General features: G+C 32.3%; 1 protein-coding gene across 2 annotated transcripts; it reads left to right on the top strand.

Moving 5' to 3' along the window:
• Positions 1–1,287: 1,287 nt before the first annotated feature.
• LOC148602853 (integrin beta-PS-like) lies at positions 1,288–27,182 on the top strand. Of its 2 annotated transcripts, none has more exons than XM_088551256.1 (23): positions 1,288–1,365; positions 6,120–6,189; positions 7,043–7,122; positions 8,580–8,684; positions 9,639–9,720; positions 10,130–10,261; positions 10,506–10,590; positions 11,015–11,102; positions 11,867–11,953; positions 12,608–12,691; positions 13,339–13,416; positions 14,214–14,399; positions 15,513–15,589; positions 15,915–15,972; positions 16,651–16,806; positions 17,454–17,593; positions 19,093–19,241; positions 20,003–20,112; positions 21,270–21,368; positions 21,819–21,957; positions 22,788–22,895; positions 25,384–25,550; positions 26,463–27,182. In XM_088551256.1, exons 2-23 carry the CDS (start codon positions 6,129–6,131, stop codon positions 26,529–26,531), a joined length of 2,340 nt encoding a protein of 779 aa, XP_088407382.1. In that variant the 5' UTR covers positions 1,288–1,365; positions 6,120–6,128; the 3' UTR covers positions 26,532–27,182. The 2 variants fall into 2 exon arrangements, with proteins under 2 accessions (XP_088407382.1, XP_088407381.1); XM_088551255.1 differs by lacking the exon at positions 1,288–1,365 and adding an exon at positions 3,381–3,428.
• Positions 27,183–27,281: the final 99 nt, after the last annotated feature.

The raw sequence follows: 27,281 nt of genomic DNA, 5'->3' as shown, positions 1-27,281 counted from the left end.
AGACAACGTATTATTACGTTTATCTAACTTGGATTAATTTTATTCTGCTTCAAACGAAACCTTAAGAGGCTTTGGTGAAATCGAATTTGCTACAAACATAACACTGATTTCAAGAGTTAAATCCCTTACTCTAGGTCTACCTCCTTTGTAAATCACGACAAAATTGAAATATATTTTTGAATTATCACGATGTTTAATAGTGTTTTCATTTCAGTGGTATATTTTATTATAGGGAAAGTTCTAGAATCAAATATATACGGTAGCAATTAGTTGGAGATCAATTTTTTGGATATAATTTTAACTATGAAAGATATACTTCCCATTGTAAACCATGTTAAAGATGATTCGGTGTAGCTGAAAGTCATTGCTCTCGTAAATAACAAACATTGCACATACATTATTGAATTGCTTCCCTGAGTCTTATATTTCAAGTTATCTAGGTTTTAAGTTACATATAATATATTTCGTTATTTTAAACTTATAGTCGTTTACTGTAGAAAAAAACATTTAGTAACGAAGCATATTGAAGTATTTGTTCAATGAAGAAAATTGTTTGATCAAAATCTCAAAACTATCAAACAAAAGTTCTAACGGGGAATGAAACATAACAAAGTCAAATAAGTCTTAACGAAAACTAAAAACATTCTTAAAACCTGTCTAAACCAGACATATTTTATATTTTCCCCTGATAGAATGTATTTTAAAATTTGATTATCCGAACATCTGTCTAAAATAAACCAATGTCAAATTTCTAAAGTCATTCGGGTCCGACAAGTTTCTTTTCATGATCTTATGTAGGTATGGCATATACAAGCAATAAAGACATTGGAATAATCTAGACTGTTTACTACAATCGATTGCTGACTGAAACTCTTAAACCCTGCAACAAGTCTTCATGTCTATCAAGACAATTCAGTTTAATTCAACCATGAAAATACTATTCTAAAGCAAGTAAGCAAGTATAAAAACATACTTCAAATAATTTTGTACCAAAACAAAACACTGAAAGTGAAAACAAAAAAAATACATACATAGGACAGACATTCCTGACTTGAGACATGTGTAAAATATGCGACAGGCTAAAGTACTTTGATGTATTAACACCTATTCCCCTTTTGAATCTGATCATATTATAAAAAATATTACACATATTATAAAAAAATATGTGTAACATCATATATAACATCTTCATAGTATCTTTTAACAAAAGTACTTCACCTTGTATGATTGAGAAGTTTAAACGTGTATTATATCATGATCGAACATACTGGGTTGGTTTCCTGTTAAATCACAAACCGGAATCTCTACTTCTGAACCGGGAAATAAACGTTGTATTTTCATCAGGTCCCTCACTGACATGATCAGGTATGTACTACTAGATACTTTTCTATAGAACATAAATACATTTTTGTTTCAGGATAATTTTTTTTCTTTTCTCTTGACACTATTACATTAAATTACATTATACTTCAGCTTTTAACTAGATGTATTGTTAAAAAAACAGAAACTATTTTAATGTCGGTGTCAATAGGGTTTGTAAGTATCGTTCTAATTTCATTGTTCCTTCCGTAATTTTAGATATAGAACGTATTGGAATCCGAAGACCGATCTGCATTTTATTGTTCACTTCCGGAAAATGAAAACGCTGTATTACTATGCAAAATCTTCAATGTCTATGTTTTTCTTAACATTTTTATTCAGAAGATCTAGATATTTGTCATTTGTTATCAGTTTTTTTTTCACAAAAAAATGTTTACTTTTAATATTGAACTCAATGCTATGTTAATGACTAATCTCTATGCATTTGAATGGGAGATGAGGACCCATTCTCATGAAATCACGGAGTCACGTGACGAGACTTATATACCCTATGTACAATGTAGGAAATCACAAGTTATGATTTTGTAGTCGGACTAGAATGTTATTGTCTAGTGACACAAGGACAGTATTCATGATTATAACAAGAAATAAGGGAATAAATACAGAGCAATGCAATCCAATAAATAAATAAAATGAGGGAGCAAAGAAATTAAGAAGAGGTAAAAACTTACTTTTCAAAACAAAAGATGAGAACCCACATTGAAGAAAAATTTTAAGCTGACACCCCCCCCCCCTTTCCTTTGTCTGGAGTCTGACAGTTTCAGTATGTTTGTTCAATTCATTCATTTATTCATTGATTGTAATTCTCTCTATGTATAACACATGGTAGAACCTTTCATGATGGATATTAGCTTCCTATTAATACCGTTTTAGTTTTGAGTACTTGAATTCAGATCTTTCTTGTACTCGTTGAAACATATGTACAGCATATCGAAATTTACAGTATATATATGATTGGTATATTTGTTCATGTTTGCTATTTTTTATACACTTCGTTTTAAGGTCTTTAAGAAGTTTCCGCTGAAGTTTGATTTTAACACTGTTTGGTTTAGATGTTTATTTAGTGACTACCTTAAATTTGCAAACTAATATCATATATCTTTACACAGATTACGATATATCGATTTATCACATATCTAATTATTTATGAATTAAAAAAGAACGAATAAGGAGAAAGACAACAAGTGCACCAGCGTGTAAACTAAATATATGCGTTCATATAAAGGATGAGCGGTTCCTGCGTGATGTAAAATACACGCCAATTTGGTCGCTAGAGGTCAGGCCCAGGAAAAAGGAAACTATTTGTTACTAAATAAGGCCGTTCGTTATATAACAGATCTACCATATTGTTTTATCATTCTGTGTAACAATCAGGCAATGAGTAGCACATCGTTTTTTTCAATTTAGTTTTTTTGCCTCAAACATATCCTGAAGCATTGGTGACGTTGATATTTTGTGACTGCTTATATAAGGAAAAAGTTTATGAAAATGTTCCTGCCATTTTTTCATAGTGCATTTCAACTATACTCGACGTCACATCCAGTACATTTTCGATTTGAATCTCTATTTTTTAAACTGTAGGGACTTACCGCTTTAGTTGTCTCTCTTTCACTTAATCTGAAGATATATATGCATGATGTGAAATCGTACGTAACAAATCCTTACGGGAAAATCCTATACTAATATCCGTCATGTTGGTTTCTACGGGACGATTTGTTTACAAACAAAGTTCGTAAGTTGCCGTCGAACTCCGGTCACAATCATCTGCTTGATCAACTTCTCGGTGTTGTACGATGTTCGCGTAGAATAAATCCGAGATATCCAAATTGGAGCCAAAGTGCATTCTGGGTTCTTTGGTTTTTGGACAAACAATTTTAACGTAAACAACATCTTCTAGCAACCCGATCACTGTAAGCATGGCCGACCTTTGACAATGTAAATATTGGGACCGAGAATTAAAATCTCACCGGAATTTAACGATTCAATTTTTAGGGAGAAGCCCTTTGGCTAAACGAATGATCAAGTCATTTAAGACAATTTATACGACGGTAGGTGTCAATAAAAATCGTAAAAAAATTATTCAAATTTTAACAGTATCTTATTTATAAGATGACGCCGAGTATAAATGTGGCCTATCAATATCTTAAAAAGGCAAACTTTACAAACACTTTGTCAGTAATTTCACGAGGTTATGAGGTATAAATACTTGGATAATACAATAAAATATCTGTGTATTTTTTCTTCATGTGCCACAAATCATACACATTTTGCCTGATTCTTAGACGGAGAGGTACATAATGCTTTTAACACAGCAATGAAATGAGCTGGGATTGTCTCACTTTAACCACAATAATCATTTTGTTTTAAGTTAACGTGGCTCCAACATATAAAAAGCCAGAATTTCGACATATATTGTACAAATTTTTAATCTTGAAATAAGTGAAAGTGAAAGTGAAAATAAATGAAGGTGTCACGGACACATTTTCGCGTAATTGGGGACCAAAAAAGGGATTTTGGCCATAGAAATGAATTCCCATTTCCCTTAGATTGCATTGTATATATGCAGAGGGAATCTAGGGAACCAAGGTTATATCGGTAATCAAAAGAATGTAATCCAGGGACAAAGACCGGACATGGAAAACAGACTCACACAACAAAGAACATAGAATAACTAAAATCATACATAAAGAGTAATATAAGGAGATGAGCAACTCGGGCTCCTCTAAAAACTCGGAGCATGGACCAGGTGCTCATTATTTTGTTAAGATTTTTTACAACTTGCAAACATCACTGAATTAATCATTGTTCTAAATTGGCAGAATCCAACTATATTACTCTATATATCCAAGCGTATGACATTTTCTCACTTAAGGAGGTAGATCTAGAGTAAGGGACATAACTCTTACAAATAATTGGAACGTGTGTGTAATGCATTTTACATCAATCTCTACAAAGCATCAGAGTAATTGATTTCATTCTATTTCAAATGAAAGCTTGAAATTGAATATGATGCAGGCATATTACTACTTTTAACAGTTGTGCACTAACCGCACGTCTACCTCCATGAATCAAAAATTAAAAGAGCAAAATATGAAGAAAATTTAGTGTTTATTGAAACTAGTCCGTGTAAGATATTATACATGTTTTATCAAAATGGATTTTCCGTACCAATCAAGATAAAATTCAGACACTGCCTATGGTAGAGGTGATTGATCTTAAAAAAAAACAACTGCAGCGAACAAACATTTTTGCATTTTTGTTCTGCATATTCTATATATTAACGTTACAATAGACTTTTCTGAATTCAGATCTGTATTTGTTAGAAACCATTCATTAATCTCCTTAAATCAACAATATTAAACCAAATTAAGTATGATAACTTGTAAAATGCCAATTTCAAACGCAAACTGTATTATTTCTATCTCGAAAGTGCACCTTTGAATGACAATCTAAGTTAATGGGTTATTTATGCCTGTGGATGTCAAAGTAAACATGGTGAGTTTTCGACAAGCATAGATCACCAAATGCTTGCTTTGTATAAAGACTGATAATTGAAATGCCACAAGATACTAATGTGGGAAATATAGGTCATAGAACCCTTAAAGAACACATATTGTTGACTTTCAAACTTTACTATGAAAGAGTTATAATTTGAATTTTTGTAAGTCTTAAAATGATTATGATATTCTATTATGTCTAAGTATAATATGCATACCATATAGATAATCTATCCTGGTTAACTGTTAAACCCTTTAAAAATAACAAATTTATGGACAAGATAATCAAGTTTAAAAACTAAAATGAAACTGTAACCGAAAATGTACGTCAAATATATAACTTAGTACAGTTCGAACTTATTACGAAAGTATTACTTGTAAAATTTTGTAAGTGCAATTCACTCTAAATTTTGAATCATCACTTTTTATCTCTGCATCCCTGGATTCGTTCGTAAATTTTTCAAAATAAGGTCTTTGATAGGATTATCTGCCCTTGAAATAATCATTTTAAGTGCATTTTACTGAAATTATAACTCAATTTACAAACTTGATATGGAAAATCTTGTATTTTTCAGAGATTTTGATGGTGCAATTAAAATACACTTTCCAAATGGGGATTTTTTTTCATACCATGTTTCATATATCATGACTGATTCGATTGTATAAATTATTTTTTACCAAGGTTAAAATAGTAAGTCGACTAACATATTCCAGAATTATACTTCGGTATTACACATGTATCATCGATATCATTGAAATATCGATGTCAAAAGTTATAAAGACAATAACAGTGCACTTACTTGAGATAAAATTGATATACAGATGAAGCTTAAAATAAATAGATAAATACGAAAGTGCACAAAGCATTTTCATCGGTTCGAGCAGAATTCGTAAATACAGTTATTGTTTTGAATTTGAAAATTTGAAACGAAAAATGACGTTTTAATCAAGGAATGCAACACTTTTAATTGGACGTGGACGGCATCCTGGCGACTTCAAAACAATGGAACGTTCATGACGTCACACCACAAAAGTTATTTTCAGTCAGTGGCCGTATACAATTTCTTAAATTACAGTCAATTTGTTTTGACTGCTCACGGTCGCAGTATAAAAAAAGTTACCTAAAATGTCAAAGCTAAACCTTTAAGGAACGCCTTTCATATATGTTCGGTGTTGAACACTACATAACCGTCATGATATAATTCAATACTTTAATTTTTTTTTATTACAATTAATGTACAGATAGGAAACATGTTACAGCAAAGAGTCGTGATGTTCATTCTGTGTGTATGTTCCTATCAAGTATGTCAAGGCAAGTAAAGCATGATTATGATTGCATTTTTGTATTAAGATAAAGATAATCATAACACAACTCAGATATGTGTGGGTTTGGGGCTTGTTTTCACATGTTTATAGACTGTTAGAAAGATTAATGGTTTATAAAAAAATTATTAAAATTTAGGCAAAAGTCAAAAGGGGAAGAAAAAAGGAAAGTCCATATAACTAACGACAGTACCAAGGTAAAAAGTGGAAAAATAAAAAAAAAACTGCACGGTTATGACTAAGTATGAGCATTTTTGATGGACACTGTGGGTTAATGAATGCTTTTGTTGCTGTGTGTGTATGATTTTAGTTACTTTATGTTCTTTGTTGTGTATGTCTGTTTTCCATGTCTGGTCTTTGTCCCTAGATTGCATTCTTTTGATACCACTATATTCTTGGTTCCCTTGATTACTCTCTTCTACTTTGCTTTGGTAGCTTTGCTTTGAATCAGTTTGTTAAATACGTTTGCTAATTAAAAAATACATTTTGAAAGTCTGTTCCAAATTTGTAATTTGTTAAATTAATTGAACTGCTCATGATCTTGAAATTATGAATATTAATTAAAATATTCTGTGAAAGTACTTTTATTCATGGATACATGTACCAATTTTCATGGATTATGCAATAAACGCAAGTTCGTGGATTCTTGAAGTCGGGGTTTTGGGAATGTCAGTACACAAATATAAGGAAATCTCCTTTTCGTCGGTAACCAAACTTCCTGGTTTAGCCCACCCATGAGAACCGCGGAAATTGGTACCCTACGAATAATAGTACTTTCACAGTACTGCATGTATATCCTAATACAAAATGTGTCTACTTATGATTTAAAACATTCATCACAGGAAAGAACCCTTGCTTGGGGAAGGCGACTTGTGGAGACTGTATATCTGTCGGAAGAAGGTGCACGTGGTGCCAGGATCCGGTAAGGTTGTATTTGCATAAGCAGACCTGTGTTTCCGATCCAAGTACTAATTTAAATGTTAAGTAATACTCCAGCTAAGAATCATGCAAAATGTGATTCATGGGTAAAAAGCCTACATATTTTTATTTTTGATATTTTGTTTGAATTGCTATAGTAAACAGAAATTAACATTCAGTTTTTCATATAACCCGTGTTCATAAGAGATAAAAATTATATCGAATGCACTGTAAATTTCAAAATAAAGGGAGATAACGCTGTTAATGACACACAAATGCAATAGAATATATTGGATTTTCAATGTTGATTATTTTCTAAGAGCAAGCAGATATGAATGAATAATTACATATTTCATGGTATAGACCCATAAAACAACTTAATTACAAAAATAAAAATATGTAGCCTTTTTGGGGATGTAGCACATTTTTCAGATTTTGCATGGTTCTTACAAAGAGAGCCACTTAACTTTTCTAATTCATGCATCGCGGAATTTTCATCAAGTGAAATCAATTGTTTTACTGAAGTAAAGTTTGTGTACAAATTTTGTAGCTCTAAGAACTACACTCTATCTATTAATTGTAAAAAGAACTCAATGGGAAATATCTGAGGACAATGTATCGATGTAGGGAAGTATTTATTCAATCAATCTATTTAAGTAGCAGTAAATATATATATAAAAAAAAAATCAGACAAGATGTGATTCATGAATGTCAAAAACTCACCAAAAACTGTTTTATTTCTTACTCAAAAACAGTTACAGATCACATAACCAGTCTTAGTTTTTCATTTGGTTGTCGCACATTTGAGAAAACAATCACATAGATTGTACATGAAATTGGGATTTAGCAAGAGTAATCGTTCTTGATTTTGTTTGATTTGGTTAATTTTCGTGGGAGATAAATATACATAATATATATTATTAAAAATGCAGATTTGAATACAGAAATCATTATCGTAATGTAAAAATGTAGCATAATAATGTAGTCTGAAAGGCAACGTTTTTTGTGGGTTTTTCTACACCACGAACCACTTTACCATTGGCAGTGTCTGAATTTTATTTGGACTGGTACTTAAAGTAAGAAAATGAACATAAGTAATTGTTCACTATAATTACTCACTTGGAGATTAAAATTCTTTTACAAAATGATATGTGGAAGTAGACATAGGCCAAGGGACATAACTTTTGCAATCAGTGATATAATTTCGCCAAAGTCTTTCAAGCTTTCATTTGAAACAGATTGAAATCAGTCGAAGTTACTTTGGTTCTTATATTAGATAGATGTAATATTGTGAATATAAACGTTCCAATGATTTGTGTCCCTTACAATAGGTCTACTTCCAAAAATCATTTTGTAAACAAAATTATCGTCTTAGTTCACATCTTAGGTAACATTTAAACCTTAAATTCAAAGTTTTTATGCAAACTGCCACATTTGCCACCATTTGTTTCTTCGTTCCAGGCTTATGACTTGGAGAACAGAGAGAGGTGTAACCTTGAGTCTGAGCATACAAAATGCCCCATAGAGCAACTGATCTCTCCTGGTAGTTCGTTAAACAGAACAATGGTAGGGAATGATATCTGTCAATGTAAAATGTCTATGATAACACGTGTTTTAACCTGGTTTTTCATACAATATAGATGGTTTTAGCATGAAAATGCAGTAAACATTTCCTTATATTGATTAAATCACGGATAGTAACTGTTCATTGATACAAATTAGGAAACAAACCTTAATAGTAAATTTAACATACCAATCATATTTATGCAAATTTTGATACTAGTATGGGGTACACGTGTTCTAATGAGTAACCTCTCATCAGCAACATTATAGTCGAATAAAACGGAGGGTCAAAAATCAAAAATTAATTGTATACAAGAAGTATTAAAAAAAAACCGTCGATTAGGAAGCCAAATCCATCACCGATATGTTCTACCTTGTGCAATACGATGAATGAAGTCTTAGGGTTTTAGGTATTTTGAAATATACCGCAAATTTTGATATATATATGATTAATAAAATATCATACAATTCGGTGTCAGAAAAGTCCAAATACTGGATGGTGAATACGTTAGGCCCACCTACAGTGGCATTAATCCAGTAATAATTAAATACAATACCAATTATATATATTGCAAATTTCGATATGCTATACACGTGTTCAAGATGAAAGAGAGACAATCCCCGTATATTTCAATGAATAAACGTCATTGTTTATGTGAATTTTATTAGATACTAAGATTACGCTAATAAATCTTAATTCTCTTTTGTAAAACGAAATGAAATTACATGGCTGCAATATTATTAAACATATCTTCATCAAGAAAAACTCCAGTTTAACATGCTTTCTCAGGCGCATGTTTGTCTACATTCATGACTTTATCTGATAAATTGTATCATAGCAATAAGGACGGCTGAAGAAAAGATAACTTGACATAAATAATATTGCAATACAAAAATGTGTTAAAATGGTTTCAGGCAATTCTTCTTTTTTTATGACATTTGATTTTGATATATCAGGATGAATTACCGATAGATGGTAATAATGTAGACCCACCTATACAGATACAGCCTCAAGTTATTCATCTTCAACTCAGACCAAGTAAGGGACCTATGAGTATTTCGTATAGTTTAATATTACAATTTGTACTGTTAGAAAAGATGCAGCCTTTTTAATTTATCCTGGACCAAAACAAAAAAAAATCTGACCAATGAATAAACCAGACTCCTTTTAACTGGACTACTATTACCAATGAATAAATCCTGCCAGAAAAAGGCTTGTGATTGGAATAAATCGATATGGATTTATCATATTTTTGCCAAAATATTAAATTGTAAAAAATATATCTAATATCTGAATTTATTACCAATGTATCCTGTATAAAGAAATTTGGTTCAATTTACGCAGAATAAATCGGAAAGCGGTTTATGTTATGCGTAAACCGAACCGAAGTTTTTTTATACAAGGTAATATTTTCAAATATTTCAATGAAAAAAGTTTTTCTTCACAGAGGATCCTCAGCGGTTTAACTTGACCTTTAGAGTGGCTAAGAACTATCCTGTGGATTTATACTACCTAATGGATTTGTCTTACTCAATGCTGGATGACAAGGACAAAGTGGCGACACTAGCCCTGGAAATCGGTAGGAAATGAAGCTTAAAATTAACAATGTAGTGCGTGCCGATGGAGATGATAATCTTAATGTTCATAACTAAGAAAGTAATAAATGACAAAACACTCAAGAGAGAGAGAGAGAGAGAGAGAGAGAGAGAGAGAGAGAGAGAGAGAGAGGGGGGAGCAGCAGTAGGATATATATGGGTGAATTCCCTACATACACCTCCGTAATCATGGATATACAATTAATAAGGTGACATTTATATTAATAGCGGACAGAATGAAGAACCTGACTGACGATTTACAGATGGGTTTTGGTTCGTTTATTGACAAAACTAAATTGCCGTTTGTAGATAGGTATATTCTAATAATGTAACGCACTGAAATCATATGCAAAACATAGGTATAATTTAGTAGAAAATAACAAAACACGCTAAATTAATAAAATTAATGTGCATTTCCAAAAACAAAAGTAATCAAGGGAAATCTTTTTTACATAATCTGAATTTTTTACAAAAACACAACAAAATAAAAGGTTAAGATTTGACTTCCTGTAAAAACTAAACAAATAATAATATAACGCTTGGTCCAGACACACGCGTAAATATCCACATATCAGATATAACGTATAATAATGGGAATGGTTTATAATTTGCACTAAAAGTTGCGGGATATTGTACATTTTATCATGAAAGTATGTATACATTGTCTTTTATCAGATAAGAAGGATTATGTTAAATACTTCACATGTACACTGATTGCCATTATTTCGTACCAATAGTGATGCTACTAAAAGCTGTTCGTCATGTGTGCCACCATATGGATTCAAACACCACCAAATATTGTCAGCTGATGTTAATTTGTTCCAGGTGGGTGGCATGTAGAATATGTTATTTGATTATCTTCGTATTGTTGACATTTAGAACAATCTTGAAAGTTTAACCGTGTGAGCTCTTTATTTTCAACGTCATTGTTGATACCTTAGGTTGAACAGGTTTCAGTTCTGAAGGAACTAATGCCATAATGGGCATAAACAATTATCTCATAACTTAAGATTCCAGTTCCGAACCATATCATTGTTTCTAGAAAAGCAGCGGACGCATACCCTACCAGTGCACCTGGTTCATGCTCCAAGTTTTCAATGGAGTCCGAGTTGCTCATTTACTTTTCTTACTTTGTATGTATTATTTTAGTTACTTCATATTCTTTGTTGTGTATGTCAGTTTTCCATGCCTGGTCTTTGTCTCTGGATTACATTCTTTTAATTTCCGCTAGAATCTTGGTTCCCTTGATTACTCTTGAAGCAGATATTACATGAAGTAGGTGATATTAACATATATCTTTTTTTCTAAAGTATAAAAGTGTATAAATGTATGAAACAAAGAACAATAAAATTGAATAAAATATAAAGCAAATAATAAAAGAATTAAAACCAAATTAACACGAAGATGCATGTTGATAGAGAAATAAGCAAAAATTCTGCAGCAAGTTCAACATTGAAATTGAGATCTAATAGCTTATTTAGCTAGACAGGCTTAATATAAACATATTGGGACCAAATATTCTCTCTGTATTGCGCTGCAGATCATACGTTTGAATACATGAATAATATATTTAGTTAAAATGCTTGTAGAGAGCGATATCGGAAGCCAAAGTATCGGGAAGTCTAGACGCACCAGAAGGAGGTATGGATGCTGTGATGCAAGCTATAGCTTGTGAGGTATGAATTTGACAGTGTCGATTGTTTTAGTTGCTTTGTAATATTATCATCCCGCCACACTGCCAAGCAAACGAAATGATTGTGAACAGATCGATGAAATATGTCACGTATTACAGCTTGATCAATTTGACAGAATATTTGATTTGTTGGTTTTTGTTTGTTTTTTTTTTTGTTTGTTTTTTTTTTGTTTGTTTTTTGTTTTTTGGGTTTTTTTTTTTTTTTTTTTTTTGCTTGAACTGTCAAAATTCTAAAAATAGTTTTAACACGATCCTTAACTTGCTTCATCCGTCATCTCAAAGCTATGCTAAACATTAATTATCGATTGGTTCACGACGTTTTCTCTTGTTTGACGGTGTGGCGGGATGGGTATATAAGAATATTCAAGGTGGGCAAAATCTAGCGGCAATTAAGGAATATAATCCTTAAAATAGAAACAACAAAAACAATTAAAAAAAAGACAAAAAAAAAAAAAAAAAAAAAAAGACAAAAAATACCCGAAATAAGTCTCTTGTTGAACTATAAAGTACATTTCTCTCTAAAAGTTAGGCACAAGGCGTATAATGAAAAAAAAAACTCAGATTTTCTTGTATTATCCAAGTATATACCTCATAATATACCTAATAAAATAACTCTCAATATTGGACATATTTGCAGGACGCTATAGGTTGGCGAATGTTGTCCAGAAAAATGCTCATTTATGCTTCAGATGCTGCTGCTCATTTTGCAGGAGATGGAAAGGTTAGATGCTGTGTATGATATTTTCATTTTGTGTTTTAATTACGTCTTCCGAAAAAAGAAATTTCAACCGTCACAGCTCATGTATGATATGTTCCTTTGACATCATTTAAATAATATAATATACAACACAGATATGAAACATAATCATATTTACACCTTATTATTATTTCGTATTAAGAAAAATAATCATGAATAATGAATTAGCTTTAAATTCGAATCTTTATAGACCCATAAGAAGTAAGACAAAAGGAAGAAATAACGCACCATTTACCAAAACATTTGCTATGATTTACTTTTTAAAAGTGCCTAATTGGTTGTGATTGGAAATATTAAGTTACTTCATGGTCGCTGCAATGTTAAAAGCCCACATGGTACGTTGGATTATTCAACGATTGTGCATAAAAATTGTCGATGCAATGTTAAAAGCGCATAGAGAGCGTTAGATTATTTAACGACTGTGCATTATACTTCCCTTTTCAGTGTGCTAGAATGTTACAAAATCTGACTAGATTGTTGTTTCCATTTGCCTGAACAAATCGTCTTGTCCAGAAATACCCAACAAGTTATATAAATGTATGCCGAGGCATATGAAAACAATAACTTTGTCTGTTAATTGTTGTTTTGTATAGTAAAGATATTTTATACAGCTAGGAGGTATCATCCGCCCTAATGATGGCCGTTGCCACCTGAATTCCACTGGTGATTATGTTGAAGTCAGAGACCAGGTGCATATTAATATTGTTTTGTTCGTTTATATAATTGCGTTTAAAATCTTCATTGGCTGTTCGACAAGATACCGATCATACAAATTGCTATACTTCGCATTATTCTCACCTTTCTTACATTGTAATTCTATAGTTGATTTGGGACATGCATATACATAATTGACTTTAATTTGATATATACTTTAAGCTTATTTTAAACAAATTTTATTCATCATATTCCCAAATTTCCAAATTTAGTTATTCAAGTAAAACTTATATTCATACATTCTCCGTAGCATTCTCAACCTCGTGGTTGCACTAAAGTGATGGTCATACTTCATTCGTGAAGGCTTCAACCAGATATTGAGACATACATGTAATTCTTTGTGTTCCACATAACAGAACCTATCGGAGATGGATTTGAAATATTTGTGGATTTGTATACAAATACTCTTTTTATTTATATCTCCTTATACTTATGATTTTAATACTGCTGATGAGACCTTATTTCTTGAAAAACGTGTGCAGCATATCAAAATTTCCAATACACTTTAAATTTTCGCAGATTCTGTCAATTGAACATATTCGCAGGTATCAATTTTGGCGGTTTCAAAAATTGATTACTATAATGTATTGTTAAAAAATCAATTTTGCGTTACATTTTTCGCGATTTTATGTTCACCGCGTAAAAAGGAGCCAAAATTAGTACTTTTACTGTATATGATTGATATTTTTGTGTTTCAATATTTCTTCACTTATATCAGGTACTTCGTCGACTTGCTAAACTGATTTTCATCTTTGTGACTTATTTACGACAGGACTATCCCTCGGTGAGTCAACTAGCAGCTAAAATAGTACAGAACAGTATACATCCAATATTTGCAGTGACCGACAAGCAGATACAAAATTATGAGAGGTTAAAGAACGTGATTATAGGTGCAGCCATCGGACAGTTAGCCAATGACTCATCTAATATCGTGGATATTATCATAGAAATATATAAGGTATTCATGCTTTACATGGTAGTATATCGTTTTGGTAACACCAGTTGTACATAATACCATAGAAATTGCCTTCCCTTTCATATCACGATTTATATGTATTTTGTTTTTGTTTAGTTTCATTTTGATAACCTGTTAAATACAGTTTCTATTTACTTGTATATAACTCATATCAAAAACATGTTGAACACTTCGTCATCAGATAATATCCATATCAATTTAGATAGGTTACAGAAAACAAGTGACTAATTTAAGGAGGTAGACCTAATATAAGGGACATTACTCTTAAAATCAGTGATATGTTTGTATCACATTCAATTTCACCCAATGCTGTAAAGCTTGCATTTGAAACAGAATGAAATCAGTCCAGGTTACCTCATTGCTTCCATAATATTGATGTAAACTGCTGGAACACAAACGTTCGAATGATTTTAAGAGTTGAATGCCTTACCCTATGTCTACCTTCTTAAATATAATGACACTTCTACCAGAACTTCCGTTTGTGTGCCAGGTCATATTTTACTATTGAATTGATTATTTTCTATGTATCAATTACCAACAGGGTAGGACTGGTTTTTAAAAAAATCATCTTACTAGACAGTTCTATTTGGTTTTCAAAATAATAAAAAATCAACAAGGATAGTAAACATGAGTAAAGAAATATTTGGAATCGAGAACTCTCTTCCAGTAGTAGAAAACAATTAAAAAAATACCAACAATAAATATTGAAAATTTTGATATGCTGTACACATTTTTTCAATTAGTAACCTCATATAAGAAGCATTCGAATCAAATACATAAGAAGATATAAATCCAAAATCTAATAGTTAAGTAGAAGTGCTCAAAACCAAAACTATCAAAATTGGAAGCCAAATCCATAACCGATAAAATTAAATGTAAATTCTCTTGCGGAAAATAAATTTTGGCAACGTGGTTTAAAAGTTGTCGTGTGCTAATTGGCAGATAATTAAATATACATCTGTTTTCCTATTTTCTTTTATAATCCATCACGCTTCATGATCACGTGACAAATTACTGTATTTAAGGTCGATTTTATGTCTTCAATATATTTACCTTAAAATGTCATCTTGTAGTTTGTATCCTCTGCACTTTCAGACATTTACTTCCAGAGTTGAAATGATATCTTCCGGAGCACAAGATGTAATAATTAAATATATGAGCAGATGTCTAGAGTATGTTATACAAAAGATCAATAAAGTTAATAACTTTGAAGTTTATAAAACCTTTATTTAGATAGTGCTAGTTCTAATTACTGTGTATGTTTTTTGAATGTATGTAATTGTACTGCCATTCTGGAAACTTAGTTAATTGAAGATATGCACTGATGAGTTCGGTATATAAATAAAACAGATCTTTGGAAATAAAAACAAGACTGCATATATTGAAAAAAAAACTTACTTGAACAGACAGTTTTTACTTTTTTATGTTAAGTTACACATTGTTGCATTTGTCGCGTTTCATCGAATTCTTTAAAACGGTTTTTATTTTGACTTTTAGAAAAGATGGTCCTTTAAAAGAAACCAATATATGTGAAAATCTTAATGTTGGCGACTCTGTAAGTATACATATACGTAGTTTTTTTTTTTGTTCAACCAACTATTCTATCAGCATGCTTATCTTTGAATTCCTCTTTTATATCTACGATGAGAAGGAAAAAATATTTGCATAAGGACTTGCTTCAGTCTATAGTATTGTAATATTATTTCGAAATGTATAATTCGTAACTGTCAACTTTTTAGCGAAGCTTTGTGCTGTGGCATGCGTTCGTTTTCCCTTTTACTAATCGCTACAGACGTTATTTAAGCCATACGACGTTTGACAAAGTCACTTTTTTCCGACGATTCTTGAATTTTCTGAGTGTCATTTGTAGCATCTAGAGTGAATTTCGACCTCGAACGTCAGACTCTGTTCGGAGCTTACTATTCAGTATCAATCGGGTATTTGATATTTGATTGGAAGCAAAAATATTGACATTTTTATTCTTTTGGAAATTCAAACATATAACGATTTTACAAACGACAGCAGCATGGAATAATTTAGAAGACAAAGTCAAAACGTGCAACAACATTTAAATAAAATGTAAAACCATTTCAAATTTAATGTAAAGGTATAACAAGAAACCAAGATTCTAGCAGAAATCAAAAGAATGATATACAAGAACAAAAATCGGACATAAAAAACAGACACAAAAAAACAAACAAAATTAAATAAATGTAAAACATGCATACTTTAGGTCACATTTGAAATAGAAATTGAAGCAAAAGAATGCCCCAAAGATGCACAGAGTTATAGTCGGAGGTTTGACATAAAGCCAGTTGGTTTGGTAGACAAAGTAGAAATAAGATTAGAACTGTTGTGTCAGTGTGACTGTGAGAATTCACAATCTATTGTAAGTTTATGTTACACCTTGGTCACCAACTACGTCATTGTATATGTTCAAAATATTTAAGAGCAAAGAAAGATAACTTTATTTGCAAATAAAGATACAGTTAATTTATATTAATTAGCTTATGTTTGGTGGTTGTCTTCCATTATATGCTTACTGACATTCCATCAAAGATGTAATAAATAGCAATTTTTCTATTAATTAAATTTGTATATTAAGTTGCCTAAATATAAGATATATCTTTTACGTCACCCTCATAGTTATGTTTAACTCCCATGTACAAGTTTTAGGAGGTAGACCTAGGATAGGGGACATAGCTCTTACAAATCATTGGAACTTTGTACTCACCATTTATATCTATTTCTTTTAAGCATCAAAGAAACTTGGATTGGTTTCATTCTGTTTCAAAGGAAAGCTTGAAAGGCTCTGGTAAAATATAATATGATACAAACATGCCACTGATTTCAAGAGTTATATTAGAACCCGTATAAACCAAACACCTTCCCAAACTTTAAACCTTTAAGATGTTTTTTCTTAGCAGGATACACTGTATATTTCAACTTGAAAAACATGAAATTAATCAACGATTTGAATAGTCATTTATGTTTTACATTTCTGGTATCAATATTTCTGGAAAATTTGTAATTCAGGAAAAAAACAGAAACAGTGCTCTATGTAACGGCCATGGAACTTTTGTATGCGGCTCCTGTCTTTGTGACGATAAATACTATGGTGCTACCTGCCTGTGTAATACCATGAACGATACTGAATCCATCGACAACTGTCAAGCGTATGTAATAGAATTTGTCCTTCGTTTATGCAGATATTGTTCATCAAAAAGTTTAAAGGGGTAGACCCAGGATAAGTGACACAACTCTTACAAATCATTGGAACTTTTGTTAACTTCATGTTAACATCAATGTAATTTGGATTGATTTCATTCCGTTTTAAATAAAGGCTTGATAGGTTTTGGTGAAATTGAATATGATACAAACATATCATTGGTTTCAAAAATTATGTCCCTTACCCTAGTTCTGCATCATTAAGTTGGCCCAAATGAACAAGTTATTATCAAACAATTATCTTGCACTCACCTTTGAACCTTTATATTGATCACAATTAAACTTGTGCACTTTGAATATAATCTGATACATAACAAATGGCAAATTACTCCATATCTTATCTGCATTTAGCACACACACACACACACACACACACACACACACACACACACAAGAAAAAACGAAGGACCAAAACAAAGTGTAAATGATATTCAAATTGATGTTATAAACTTGCGTACTTTGAAAATAATCGAATAATTTGACAATGGCAAATTACTCCATATCTTATGTGCATTTAGCAGAAAATAAAACAGAGGACATTGACGAGAACCAAAACAAAATGTAAATGATATTGAAACTGATTTTTTATAACATTTATAGATCATTAGTCCTGAAATTGATCATGTATGTCTTATATTTTGCCAAGCCCCATGCAGAGGCAGACGTTCCATTCCTCTCTTACTAACATCTGCAGACAACCCTTTCGAAATTCTCGGACATTATTCAAATCAAACGTCGTTTGACAATAGGATAACGTCGATTAAAATTTTCCACTTTTCCCGATTTTGCAAAGTTCTTTTCATTTTCTGAGAGGGCTGACTGCAGCGTTTAGAGTGAATTTCGAACGTCAGACGCCGCTTTGGAGCTTGATATTATTAGATTATTTTATTTTTCAACGAGATGAGCATGAGAAAATCCCGCGAGTTGAACAAAATATTTGCTGATCTATTTATCGCTGTTTTGCTGAGTTGTAAAATATTAGTTTTCGTTTATTTTCAGTTTTCTTGACTTATATATGCAAGTTTTATAAGCGCTGCAAAATTTCCTTTCGGGGTTCTTTTGAGCGACGTGCTACGTGACGTCACATATGTTGTGCGGCTGTGATACACATTTAAAAAAAAATCGGTTAACTATGACAGTCGCGTTTAAAATTTGTGGAATAATTTTGGGATTTATTCCTTCTAATCGGGTAAGTTACTGTATTTAATCATTTTCCATTATAGACTAGAAAATATTGCCACAAATTAGCCATTATTTCATACGTAGTAAACAAACAGGTTATATAGATCGTCAAATATTCCTACCCCGCTTGCTTGTATGTTATGCGGGGACATAGAAACTAGCGATAATTTTCATTCTCACTCGACTGGCGTGAGATTGAAAATTGTCGTATAGCAAGATCAAAGGGATTCTTAAAAAAAAATAGCTATAATTTGCAATATTTCAGTCCCGAAGACGGTAAGATTTGCTCCGGTCGAGGAAACTGTATATGTGGACGTTGTGAATGTAATACTAGAAGAGATGTTAAATATACTGGACAATGGTGTGAATGTAATGATTATAGCTGTCCATTCCTTAACAATGCTCTTTGTGGAGGTAGGCATTATAAGTCTCATTCTTCAACAATGCTTTGTTTGAAGTTGAATATTACTTTCATCACACTCAACGTCTAATTATGCATTCATTACAACTGTTTATTCATTGACAAAATTATGTGTGAAGGTCGCTATCGATTGTAAATGTTGCCTTATGTGGAGGTACATGTAGACAATAATATCAAATGCCAAGAAAGGTATTTACTTTTTTCAATATTTCTATTCCTTGAAAACTCACTGTGTGAGGGACATATATTTTTACTGTTCATTCCTTCAAACAGCTCTATGTAAGGTAAGACATTTATTTAAAATTTCTACTTACTGACAACGTGCTGTGTAGAGGTATCATATTTTTCGTTATCCATTAATTTACAACGTTTTTTATGGAGGTGGACGTTGATCGTAAATCTTGAAACGATTGATGACAACTTGTGCCTGATAAATATTTCTACCAATTTTAATACAAATCAAGGCCAGGGTCAGACCAAGAGTTGAAAGATATAGATCAAGCTATTTCAGAACGATTTCATTAATTTAATTTAATGATAGCTTTTCAATTGACAATTTTCAAAATTTCATAAAAAAGAAGGTATTCATGATTCGGTAACAAAGATTAGACCAAGATAAAGGGTACGGTTACACGAACTGTTAGGATGTGCGTCCGAATTTGCTTATAGAGAGAATGGTAACAGTAGTCGTTGAAGTTATTTTAAAAATGTTAAAGTAGACTAACGCTCTGAGTTAATATCATATTTTAATTAGGACCAGATCACGGTGTTTGCCATTGTGGTGAATGTAATTGTACGGACAGCTTTACTGGCGAGAACTGTGGATGTTCTACACGACAGGACTCGTGTATAGATTCAACAGGGGTAGGTGTGAATCGACCCTAAAGTGTCAGTCCCTGTAAGATTCAGGCAGTCGGTGAAACATGGTATGAAAAAAACCATCAGCTTGATAGTGCAATATGACTATTTGCATCTTTAGAATCCATGAAAACAGACAAGATTTTCGATATCATGCTGGACTTTGGAGTTACAATTTCGTTGAAATGCACTGAACATTTCAAGGGCAGATAACTCTGTCAAAAACCTCATTTTTCTAAGTTTCTTTTGGAAAATTTCTGAGCAAAGCCAGTCATGCAGCGTTTAAATAGTGTTATTTTCAAATACAGAAAATATCTCCCATTGATATTACATTGTCAGATCGGTGGGTATTTGACATGCATGTTTCTGATTTTTCCGATTTTGCCTTATTCTTACAAATACTTACACTTAAACTTCAAATAATAATGGCCGAGTAACTACAGTGCATTAGTCTCCCACTAATTCATAAACGGTGATCAGTAGCCGTGGGAAGGATCTTGATAAAACCCTGCAAACTCAGCCGAACCCGGAACAGTTCTTCTGATAATTTTACGAATATTTGGAATGCTCTTAGTCGTCTCTCAGTTATTACTAATGAAAAAAAACTTAGCAAAATGATAAATTGCATAAAGCCTAATTTGTTGAACAAGGAACCTGATACTTTTGCCTAGGACTTCGCTCGCACTTAACTGAGTCCATTCCCTTTCTCATGTAAAATGAACGAAAAAGATCTTTTAGTAACATGCTAATTGAAGAAAAAACATCATAATTTGTCAATGTGATTGCTCAACTGTAGATTGTAGCACAATATTTGTGCTTCATTATCAATGACAAATAATTTAAGATATAGTAAAGACGAAGCATAAGCGACGTCCTAGGAAATGTAGATGCCCTGAAACATGATTTGCTCAAATTCTTTCTATCGGATGTGGAGTATTTAGGAAGTGACGTCATCAGTTAGTATGTGATTGTATTTTTAACGCAGACTAAGACGATTGTTGAAGTAAGTCTCGGACATCAACGTTGGTCGAGAAATCAGCAATATTAATAACATAGCAGTGCATTATCGACATGTTCTTTGAGAACAAAGCAAGGCTAAGCCTTAACTCATTTTAATGTAACTGATACTTCTAAATTATTTTCTGATTATTTACTGATTACAGGGCTTGTGTGGTGGACCTTTAAAGGGTGTTTGTGAATGCAACCAGTGTAAATGTATTGAGGGATCCATGTATCGCGGACCAACATGTGAAGATTGTACGGTATGCATAACGATTTATGATATTTATGTGAGAAAAAAACTTGTCTTTATCCTTGTTCATAAAAAGTATAAAAGCTGTTTCTTCGAAAAAAAAAAAAAAAAAAACAAAAACTCATGCCCATTTTGTTATCATATTCATCGACCTGTGTGTCACAAATATTATTTTTATAACAAGGGTATTTTACATGCTTCTTACAAGCGTTTGGTTGCCATTTTTTCAATGCAAGGCTGCTAACCACATGTGAAATTTTGCGGATTGCGGGCTTTACATGGCGAGCTTACATATACAAAATTGTACTGATGTTTTGATACATAAGGCATTGTATTAATGGTTGAGAAAATTGTAAATCATACATAAATTCAATTGTTTTAGTTCTATTTCACTCTTTTACATGTTTTGGTATGTCTTAAAGGAAAATTCGCAAAAAAATTTCAAAAATAATCTCTTCAGAATTGTGAGCTAGTATGCCGCCAGCACAGAGATTGTGTGGAATGTATAGCCTATAAATCAGGCCAACTTAAAGACAACTGTCAGGAATGCATAGCTAAGAACTATATTGAAGTCCGAGATAGTCCTCCAAATAGCACAGGTAAATTGATGATTTCAGTAAAACACAAAGATTTTTTTAACAAATCGAGAAACAAATCAATCGTTACATTGCAATAAACGATACTTACACTGTAAGTGATTTGGATTCGGATCAACAGAAATTCAAAATTCAAAAACAAATAATGAAATAAACTAATATTACATTAACATATCATACTTCATGTAATCTGTACAGAATATTTGTTAAAATTTATGTTTTGCTTTCAGTAAGTTTAGTAAATATGATATGAACCGATAAATAAACATGAGAATAACTGTCTATACAATACAAAACTCAAACAGTACAGATTAATTTGCCAAGACATTAATATTCAGCTCTTCACATCATTTCTAAAGAGCAGCTTCGTTTTATTCTGAACTATGCTATCGATTTTTCATCTTTTAAATCGGGATAGATGTACTATGTATACACTATGTACTTTACAAATAACAAATAGAAATAAAATTATGCTTAGCACATAGTCCGAGATGTTGAGGGTCATACAATGTATAGCAATATATGGAGCGATTGTTCGACCTCACAAGTATCTAGAACGAAGATCTTACGTCCTTTGATTTTTTTTTGGGTGGGGGAATGGGGGCACCAACTCGCCTGTATGCATAAATTTGACGTAATTTTATCGTGAACTGTTCACAATTTTTTTTTTCAAATTTAGTTTACTCTGGAGTATTCATGGGTAAGGTCACGTTTAAATTATGACATCACATTTTTAATTTGAAAGCGAGGCGGTCCATACTTCCCTAAAACGCTATATGGATCGGAAGAGAGATATCAGAAAGTTATTTTAAAAGTATGATATCTATTATTAGGTGAATACAGCAGTTGTGAATTCAAAGATGAGAATGACTGTATATTTTACTTCGTTTACTACTACACTGAGAATAATGAACTGCGAATCTTTGCAACAAAGAACAAAGGTAAAACACTGTCAGAAATTGAGGTTCAAAAGGGACACGAACTAAATTTAGAATTTATTATTGGAAATGCGCATATTTATATTTTTAGCCTTAACGAAACTGAGAACTTTGTAACTCTATTTTTTTCCTTTAACAACGGATAGTCTTTGGCTAAATCTTGATAACGAAATGACTTTTAGAATGAAATGGCCTCATATGTTCAAATGTGTATTGTCATATCCGCCTGTTGTAAAATCCATTTAATGTAAGTGTTTGTAAGAAACAGGCAAAATGGGAAAAATCAGAAACGTGCATATCGAAACCCTACCGATCTAACAATGTAATATTACTCAAGGATGTTTTCTGTCTTTGAAAAGACCATTATTTGCCATTTGTAACTCAATGATCCAGCATGATATGGAAGATTTTGTCTGTTTCCTTGATTCTGATGATGAAAAAAGTCAAATTAAACTATCAAATGGTTGGTTTTTTATACCATATTTCTCCCACTGCCTGATTCTTACCGATACTGACACTTAAATAACGAATTCCCTACTTATGCTTATTTCGGAAAGTTTGTTTTCATTGAACAGAACTCTTCAAACATTTATACAGTCAACTATGGGTAATTTTCTGTTTAAACTGGAATTTCATAATGAAACGTAAAATCAAGGGTCACCACAGTGACAAATAATTTCAACTGTAATTAATTCGAGAAACTAAGACGAAGTCAAGAAGAATTGAAATAGAAGCAACGAAAAACTTGTAACAAAAAAATTAAACAAACAAAAATGAAAATAACATTGAACTACGAAAACTAAATGTCAATCAATGACTCATGAGTTGTTCCTCTTTCGTCTTCGCAAACGAAGGTAAAACTGAATGTAGTAAAACAAGATGAGTCTGATGTATCAGTTTCCCAATATCTTCGTATATATAGTCGTCATCATGAACTCGTGAATCGTTATAGTATATCCATCTTGAGAACCGATTTGATCACAGTGTCATTATTTCCCTTTCCTCTGACGTCTACCCTGGATGTGACATTTTATGAGCAACTCGTCGGATGTTTTTAGAAAAGCAGAGGACGCTTACCTTACCGGTGCACCTGGTCCATGTTTTAAGTGGAGTCCGAGTTATTCATTACTTTTGATTGTTTTTGTGTGTAATTTTGGTTGTTGCGTGTGCTTTGTTTTATGTGTGTGTGTGTAGTTTTTATCCTTGGAACATATATTGTTTTGGTTTTTGCTCGAATTATTGGTTCCTTTGATTACTCTAAAGGTTGTCTCTGACACGAGTTTTTAAGATATATAGCGAAAAGTAATACCAAAAGACTTGGCTTATTTCATTTAGACAAGATCTGCTAATAAGGTTTTTGTTTTGTTTTGTTTTGGTTTTGTTTGTTTTTGTTTTTGTTTTTTTTGGTTCAGACTAAACAGCAATTAATTGCATAATGGGAGTTCATTTTATTCATTGAATGTCGATAATTTCCTGAAAAAAAGCAAACAAATTTAAGATCATTATGTAAAAATGAAACGTTTTTAACCTATCTTACTTGTTGTTCCACCAGCACGAAACGCTGTGCCTTATTTTCCTTTTTGTATAGTCAGGTTTACCTTAATCTATTGTGACATTGCAATTTATACCGTGTCGGAAGGTTTAAGGTAAACTAATATGTCAGTTACCTTTAATACCAAAGGTTACAGTAATTTATTCCATTCAGAGAAAGTCTAAAACGGCTACCTTTGGTTCGAATGAGACTGGAATAGATTTAAATCGGGATTTTATAAAGTGTCTGGTTTTGAGAGGTTTTCGGATTTTCAAGGTTTACGTAGGTTTAACATTAATAATTTTGACATTAAAACCAAAATCAAAGTACTAAAGTCGACGTTGTGAATTTTTCTTTTACTTTTCTATTAAACTAGGGAACAGTTTTTCGCGGTTTTTTAAAACTTTGCAACCGGAACTGAATCTGCTGACGAACCCTGTTTCTACTTTCAGTTTCGTTGTTTTTGTTTTTTGATTTGTTTTTTGTTTTTGTTTTTGATTGTGTTATGTTGCGTGATGGTTTTATTCACTAGTCTTGCTCCAGGTTGTGTTGCCATTGACTATCAGTTGGAAGAGTAATCAATGGAACCAAGATTCTAGCGGAAATCAAAATGCAATCCCATCCATGGACAAAGACCAGACATGGCAAATAGACAAACACAACAAAGAACATAAATTAACAAAAACAATACTTACGAAATAATAAAGTAAATGAGCAACTCGGACTCCACTAAAAAGTGCGAGCATGTACCAGGTGGTGCATCATTCTAACCAACACTTCGCTTTCAGCGGTCCAGATTGCATGAATCATACACAAATCGTGAAGCAATTTGACCGAGACGGATATAGTTAACTGCCTATGTATTAACGTAAGCTTTACTAATCTACGGTGATCAACCCCAACAAAACTTACTGATAATTTGCAAGAATTCCTCTTGAAATTAACTGTGTCTTTTTTTAGAATGTCCCGAAGAAGTGGATGCCTTACCTATCATTATTGGTGTTGTGGTGGGAATTGTCGCACTTGGTATAGCTCTACTCTTTATTTGGAAAATTTTCACAACAATCCAAGACAAACGTGAACTTGCGAGATTCAGACTGGAAACAGAAGGTGCTCAGTGGGAATCGGTAAGTTCAGGAAGTGAAATAATAATTGAAAAAAGCCATGTACTAACGTAATTTAAACATTATTTTACATATTAATTTTGTTGAGAAATTACGAAACAAAAAGCATCAAAGAAACCCTGCATTGTCCAACAAATAGGATATGTGGGCAATTAAAACAAAGTATCTTATGTCTTTCACACACAGGTAAAAGACCGTTTGCTTTATTTTCACCATACACATTGGAAGTAATTGTCGGGCTTCTGGCATGCTTTCGTTATACGTGACTACGACAACTGTAGTGATAGATTATCAAACTGTAAAGGATTACGAATTAATTTATCACTCTCTGCCAATGTAGTCATTTAGTGATCGGATAGGGAATTTACTCCAGTCAGTTTGTTATATACTTATTTTGGCATTTAATGACCGGTACTCTATAAACTACGGTCAGTTTGTTATATCATCGTTCGGCAATTAATAACCGGATTCAGAATTTACTACCATCAGTTGGTTATACGCCTGATTCGGCTGTGAATTACAGGATACAAAAAAACCCTGGTCATTAGGTTTTATACATGTTATACCTGATGAGGCGTAGCCTACTGACCAGGGTAAAATCCGATCCGGTCACTTAACGACTATGCCTGAAAGTGAAGTCAAGAAAACCAGGATAAGAACGGTAAAAAGTGCATAATCCAAAGATTACGATAAGACAAGGCAATGAAACAATATTAGACACATACAAGGAATGACATGAAATAACAAAACCGACACGCACATAGACCAAAAGGTAAATTAGCAATTCCGGATTCCTCTAAAACTGGCAACATCAGCCAGGTGCACCGTCGGGGTGTAAAGCGGTACATTTATAAACTTTGAAGACGAGATCAAGCTCTAGCTAGTGCGAAAACCATTAATATTATTTTTTTACAGGGAGAGAATCCACTATACAATCCAGCTACACGGAAATATAATAACCCTGGATACTCTACCCAATCCTGATTTAAATGCTTAAGGAAATAGACCTACATGTAGGGTAAGGGACACAACTCTTACGAATCATTGAAATGTTTGTATTCAGCATTTGAAATCAATCTCATGTAAGCATCAAAGTAACTCGGACTGATTTCATTTTGTTACAAAGGAAAGCTTGAAAGTCTTTGATTAATTGTATATAATACAAACATATCACTGATTTCAAAAGTTATTTCCCTTACCCTAGGTCTACCTTCTTAAGACACATACCAAGGACTAGCCTGGTTGCGCTTGGAACCATTTTAGAATTCAATGCTAGAATCAAAATGTGTACAATAATTGTATTTACGAAGCACTTTCTCGAAATGTAATTAGAATTTGTTGACGAAACATTCGTTTTGGATCATTCATACCCTTGTCGTATTTTTAGTGGCATCTAGCACTTACAAAATTGATAACAACAAGCCAGGAGCAGCTTTAAATCAAATGAACTGATTAAAACAAGTTGTCATTCAGTTGAAATATTTGTCTTATTTGTTTGTATAATTTTACGTGATACATTGAAAAAGTGCACCATTTAAAGTCGTTAATAGAAAAGTCTGACTGTTATTGCATTTATCGAGAATTCTTGAACTTGTTGTTTGATTAGATTCCCTGCATTAAACTTGTGTTACATAATCTGGTTAGCGTCTCTGTTATGTGTTATTAAACTGCTAACTTTAATTTTTAGATACAATGTTGTTTGCTTATTCTTTGAAATATTATAGTAGACGTTTT

The sequence above is a fragment of the Perna viridis genome, chromosome 11 (assembly GCF_037379345.1).
Source record: "Perna viridis isolate PV_CMFRI_1.1 ecotype Kerala chromosome 11, ASM3737934v1, whole genome shotgun sequence".
Classification (NCBI taxonomy): domain Eukaryota; kingdom Metazoa; phylum Mollusca; class Bivalvia; order Mytilida; family Mytilidae; genus Perna; species Perna viridis.
Note: the sequence above shows the minus strand (reverse complement) of the source record. Positions and strands in the feature narration are given on the sequence as shown.